Raw genomic sequence first — 6,000 nt, forward strand, 5'->3', positions numbered from 1 at the left:
TTTCATGCTATTCTTGGAAGTCAGTACCCAGAATTAGGTCAGTGCACAAGTTTATGAGCACGTACAGTTTCACATGGTAGTATTTCTGATTATTCAGGGTTAGTGAAACAGTGCAGTATCCCTTGAATTCCGCAGAAAGAGATGCAGAAGCCATACCAATGATGCTCTTCAATTTGACCGTCTTGATGTTGAGTGTGTTCACTAGCTTCTCACTCATGAAGCTCTTGTCAGTGCTACCGCTATCAATTAATGCTTCGGCTTTATAGCTCTTGTTCAGTATAACCATGGAGGGTATTCAGAAGGGTGAACCTGCTGATACTGTTACTGCCAATGGCAAATCAAATTTACCATCATCCTGTGTTACAGTTGCTGCGTTGCTCCTACGTAGTTTTCCAAAATGCCCTATTTTTTGGCATTTGTGACAGACTGCTTTCCGCTCAGGGCAGTGAGTCCGCGGGTCTCTGGAATAGCCACAAATCCAACATTGAAAGGGGTCTCCTTTTCGGGTCGCAGCAGAGTGTTTTCCTTCCTGCTTTGGGGAGTCTATTGGCTTAGCTACAATGGGTGGAGTTGGACTGAAGTTGACACCCTCAGAGTTTAGAAAGACACTGGAACTCTGTTGTGCCACATCTAGTGAACGTGCTTGATCATAAGCTGTACTGAGGTCGACACTTTTGTTTTCTAATAGTCTTTGTCATATTTGATTCAAAGTGAGCCCATTTATAAATGCATCTCGAATCATTTCAGATCGGTACTGCTCAGCACTCACTGCAACAAAGTCACAGTCTTTCGCTAATATTTTGAGTTTGTTTAAGAACTGGTCTACAGATTCCCCTGGTTTCTGTTTTCTTGTGGCTAAAAGACGGCGTGCCATTACGATGTTCTTTGGTTTAATGTACATATTCTTTAGTGTATTCACAGCTTGTTCGTAGTTCTTAGCTTCACTGATGAATTTGTATACGTTCAGTTCCACATAAATAATCAAAAGATTGAGTTTATCGATAATCCTACCTTCTTGCCCTAGTAGTGAGTCTATAAAGTTGGTGAAACTTCTAAACCAGTGATTAAAAGTTTTATCAGCATTTGTAGAATTTGGGTCTACATTCAATCTGTCAGGTTTCAAGTATCTTTCCATATCGTTCACATCTTTTCACAAATTTCTTTCTCTATAGGATGCTCTGCAACTTTTCCCAATTGTGTATTTTCATAAATTAGTTTAACCAGTATATCCCGGTTCAAAGAAACTAATTTTTAGTCATAGTCTTGTACAATGGTCATTCTCTCTCTTCCTCTTCCTGCCAAATGCACATGCTCTTTATATTAACGTTATTTGCATAACAAGTATTCAAGATGATTAACCCCATGATGTTCTTTTTCTTTTTTATCAAGCAACTAGGTTGCATTGATGGTAATCATCTCGGTTGAGATCAGCAATTAGCACACAACAATGGTTTGGCGTACATTTACATCAACCACTTTAACCAGTTTATGGCAGTGATTCATTTGGTTGCCTGAGCATGGCAACAGTAATCATGTTGATTGAGGTCAGCACTCAGTGCGAGATAACATTCAGCATATATTGATCTAAATTATATCTCTGTGCAGGATGCTCATGCAGTATTATTCCTGAATAAGATCACTCGACAGCACAAATCAGACCAACTTCACGTATCAACAATCACTTGAATTCAAAAATTGACTTTAGTGTGGTAGAGTCCAAAACAGGGTACCACACACACTAGCATATCACATTGTGAACAATGGTATCTAGTTTCCTTACATTTCCCTTTTGCTTTACATACAGTGCATCCCTTTGAAGCATGTCTTCCTGGTAGTGAGGGGAAACTGTCGTGGAAAATGTCCATATCCCTTCACCATGTGGTGAGCAGAGAGTCTAGCATGAGGACATCCACACATTCTGTACTTTGGCAAGTCTGATGCTTCTATCATTTCACGGAAAAATAGATTCCTTAATGTCAATCCATCCCCCACACTGCCAAGCATCTGCAAAAATCAAATGTGAGTTCATAATACACATGTCAATTATATACAAGAAAATTTTTTTGTACCATTTCACAAATTTTCTCACCAATTTGTGTCTCATTGCCAGCTGATCTGAGTGACCGACCCTGCCCATCCCTTCATTGTATGAAACAACTACACTCAGTTTCATTATGGCATTACCATCCGCATCGTTTCCAAGTGTCCTTCATGCTTGCAGAATGCATTGTGGATAACACACAGACGTTTTTCTTGTCATGCTACACTAGAGTGAGAATGCCCCTATCAGTGCATTGGCATGTTGTTTCCCCCTCTTCCAAAGTATTATCTTGTGAAGATCAGGTAGCATGTTTTTCTTGTGCATCCTCACAGTCCCGCTGCAGGAAGAGGCCTGGACTGGAAAACCAGTTGTCCATATTGTAGCCTTTGTCAACCAAGTTTTCATTCAGTGACAACATGACATCAGTTAACGCTAGAGTAGAAGCTGGAAGATCCAATCTGTCCTGAACAGTGTAGATTTTGTAATTCCATGTGTACCCATAGGCTCTGCCAGTTGACTGGCATACTTTATAAATCTTGACTACAAAGCAAGCACATTCGGTCAGGTTGTATTGTTTGAATCAGAACCTTCCCTTGAATTTCCACAAACTCTCATCCATACAAATGTCCTGTGTGGGGACATACCCATTCTAAAATTTCAGCCACTTCATCGATGATAAAATGTATTTTGTGGAGCCTGTCATCCTGGTTCTCTCCCGAGTTGAAATGTAGATTTCAAAGAATTGCCAAAAATCAATCAAGTGGCATTGTTTCTGGAAAGATGTTGACGTGGCTGGATCCCAATTCCAATATGATGCCAGGGTCAGTTTCTTGATGATGCCCATCAGTATCAGCAGAGCAAGCAGAACTTTGATTTTGTATCCTATGGTTGGAAACCAATTACTGCCATGCCCAGGTCTGACATGCTGGGGATGGTTTTCAGCATTGTCATTCATTTCATCCAGTATATACTGGAACATTTCATCCGTCAAAAGCTAGTGGAAGATTTCCAATGGCAAACTTCCATGTTCAAAGTTTGCCTTTATGCCAGGTGTACCAGTAAAACCATGCCGTTGGATGAAATTGTCTCTCACTTGCCACACATTCTGTTGACCAGGGCCATTCACTGTTGCCAGCTTGCACCTTTGATTCACTGGAATATCATCATTGCTACTGAAATCATTTGATTCAAAACTAGGAAAATATTCATTCTCTGAGTCATCATCCGAACCAGAAGAAACAACTGGTGAGGTGGTGGAGCTTGGTGTAGCTTGACGCAATGACCATAAATTCTATGAAACAGGACGTCACAACAGAGTTGATGGAGTCAAAGTGGTTGGACATGATGACTATAAATTCGATGAAACAGGACAAAAAAAAAAAAAAACTTATCTCGCTGACATACTACGACGAAATCTCCAAGATGCAGATAAAATAGAGATTTTTTATTTATTTACGGCCTCAAACATCTCATACCTTCGCACTTTAGTTTGCCCTCTATTATTTATCTTGTTTCTCTCCATGAAATTCAATTGAATTCAGTTGTTGTCTTAAATTCATGCTTATTCATTTTCTAAGCTTCCTAAATTCATGCTACGTTATATTCTAATCACCTAGAATTCATTGCTCTTTTAAAAATTACGATTTATGCATTGTTGTCTCTCAAATATTTAAAATCTACAATTAAGAGCCCTATCTACTCGCTGGCGGTAACCCGCCCTCCCACCCCCTCCACCGGAAGTTCATTCCTCTGTCATCCTGTCAACCTCAGCTGTCTCCCGGAACCCATCTAGTGGCCTTGGCCATCCACTCCCCTACCTTTGGGTAGCGCATTAAGTTTGAGAAATGTTTGCAGGTTGTAGGTACTGTTTTGCTTATGAATTCTTCCAATTGCAAGTTTTCTTTTCAGGTACACGACACTGCTTTTCCCCTTCCCAGGCTACAGGCCCACACCCCCAACACCCATACTGTTAGGATTGGCACTCTCAACGTCGGCACGCTGAAAGGTAGATCTGGTGAAATTGTTGAGATGCTTGAACGGAGACGCGTAGATATGTGCTGCATCCAGGAAGTAAGATGGAGAGGAGGTTCTGCGAGGTTCCTCACAGGCAAAGAACACAGGTACAAGATTTTCTGGGCAGGGAACACTGACGGGGTCGGGGGCGTAGGAATACTTCTAGCGGAGAAATGGGTGGATAAGGTAATCGAGGTCGTTAGAGTAAGTGACAGAGTACTTAAGATCAGACTAGTGCTTCATCATAGATTAGCTACTGTCATCTCAGCCTATGCACCTCAACCGGGGCTACCAGATGGTCTGAAAGACCAATTCTATGACACCCTCTTGCAAACTACCTCGTCGACGAGTGACAGGGACCTTCTCTTTGTGGCTGGAGACTTCAACGGTCATGTCGGACGTCGTGCTGGAGGCTTCCATGGCATACATGGAGGCTATGGCTTCGGTTCCCGCAACGAGGAGGGAACCAGACTGCTGGAGTTCTGTGATGCAACCAATCTTATGGTCTGCAATACCAACTTCAGGAAACCTGCCAGTCACCTAGTCACCTACCGCTCCGGCAGACACTCTAGCCAAATCGACTACATCCTCGCCAGAAATAGGGAAAGAGGGCGGCTTATAAATGCCAAAACCTACCCTGGCGAAGAATGTACCCCACAACATAGATTAGTAGTTAGCGACTTTGGGATCAAGGCAAAATGGGTGCCCAGAATTAGACAGGCTTGGAGAAGAAGGGTGTGGAAGCTTAAAGACCCTGCAAACAGACAGAGACTTAGAGACAAGTTACTTGAAGCATTTAACGAAATAGAAGGGAATATAGCATCATACAACGTGGAAGACAATTGGAGATTTCTGCGGGACAACCTGTTGAAAGCCACCGACCAGATTTGTGGGTGGTGTAAGGTCCCCTCCCGACCCAGAGTAACGTGGTGGTGGACAAGGAGGTAGACAGGGCTATTAGACAAAAGAAACAGGCTTGGAAGGACTGGAAGAACGGTGGTAGCAGGGAATTGTACCAATGTGCCAGAAGGGAGGCTAGGCGACAGGTTTATTTAGCCAGAGGGGAAGCAGATAAGGAAAGATTTGCCAATGTTCTGCGCCGTGAGGACCAAAGACTCGAGGTATTTCGTGTTGCAAGACAGTGTAGGAGAGAGAATAGTGATGTTGTAGGAGAGAAATGTGTTCGCATGGATGATGGTACGCTTGCATTAAATGAGGATGCAAAGAAAGAGGTCTGGAGATGCCACTACGATAGATTGCTTAATAAAGAGAATGAATGGGAGAAAGAGAGCCTGCCGTATGTCGACCCAATAGAGGGACCAGCTATCCGAGTTGATAGTACCAGGGTAGATAAAGCAATTAAGAGTATGAAGACCGGGAAAGCCCCCGGCCCATCAGGAATCACTGCAGAGATGCTCAAAATATCTGGCAGTGTTGGCTATAGCCTAGTCACCCGTATTACGAACCAGGTGATACACGAAGGAGTCATACCCAATGACTGGTGTAGCAGCATCATAGTCAACTGCTACAAAGGTAAAGGGGACGCTTTAGATACAAATAATTACAGAGGCATCAAGCTGTTAGATCAGGTTATGAAAGTTACAGAGAGGGTCATAGCCCAACTAATTAGGGAGCGAATCAATTTAGATGAGATGCAGTTTGGGTTCGTGCCAGGTAAAAGCACTACTGATGCCTTATTTCTAGTGAGACAGTTGCAGGAGAAATACCTAGCTAAGGATAAACCTATGTACCTGGCTTTCGTTGACATGGAGAAAGCCTTTGACAGGGTCCCCCGATCCCTTATCTGGTGTTCAATGAGGAAACTTGGGATAGAAGAATGGTTAGTGAGAGCTGTGCGAGCCATGTACAGAGATGCTGCCAGTAAGGTGAGGGTTGGAAATGAGTACAGCAATGAATTCCAGGTAGAGGTAGGGGTCCACCAAGGT

The 6,000-nt window shown here is 42.9% G+C and overlaps 2 protein-coding genes across 5 annotated transcripts in view; both read right to left on the reverse strand.

Moving 5' to 3' along the window:
- Positions 1-6,000, reverse strand: part of LOC106880813 (double-stranded RNA-binding protein Staufen homolog) — a 179,383-nt gene that overhangs the window by 169,167 nt on the left and 4,216 nt on the right. The window lies entirely within an intron of this gene.
- LOC106877681 (uncharacterized) lies at positions 695-1,135 on the reverse strand. Its single transcript, XM_014926629.1, has one exon. It carries the CDS (start codon positions 1,133-1,135, stop codon positions 695-697), a length of 441 nt encoding a protein of 146 aa, XP_014782115.1.

The sequence above is a fragment of the Octopus bimaculoides genome, chromosome 3 (assembly GCF_046866305.1).
Source record: "Octopus bimaculoides isolate indiv1 chromosome 3, ASM4686630v1, whole genome shotgun sequence".
Taxonomy (NCBI): Eukaryota; Metazoa; Mollusca; class Cephalopoda; order Octopoda; family Octopodidae; genus Octopus; species Octopus bimaculoides.

Excerpts from the sequence above, each read along its gene's own strand:
- LOC106877681 (XM_014926629.1), bottom strand. The coding sequence starts at position 1,135 with ATGGAAAGATACTTGAAACCTGACAGATTGAATGTAGACCCAAATTCT.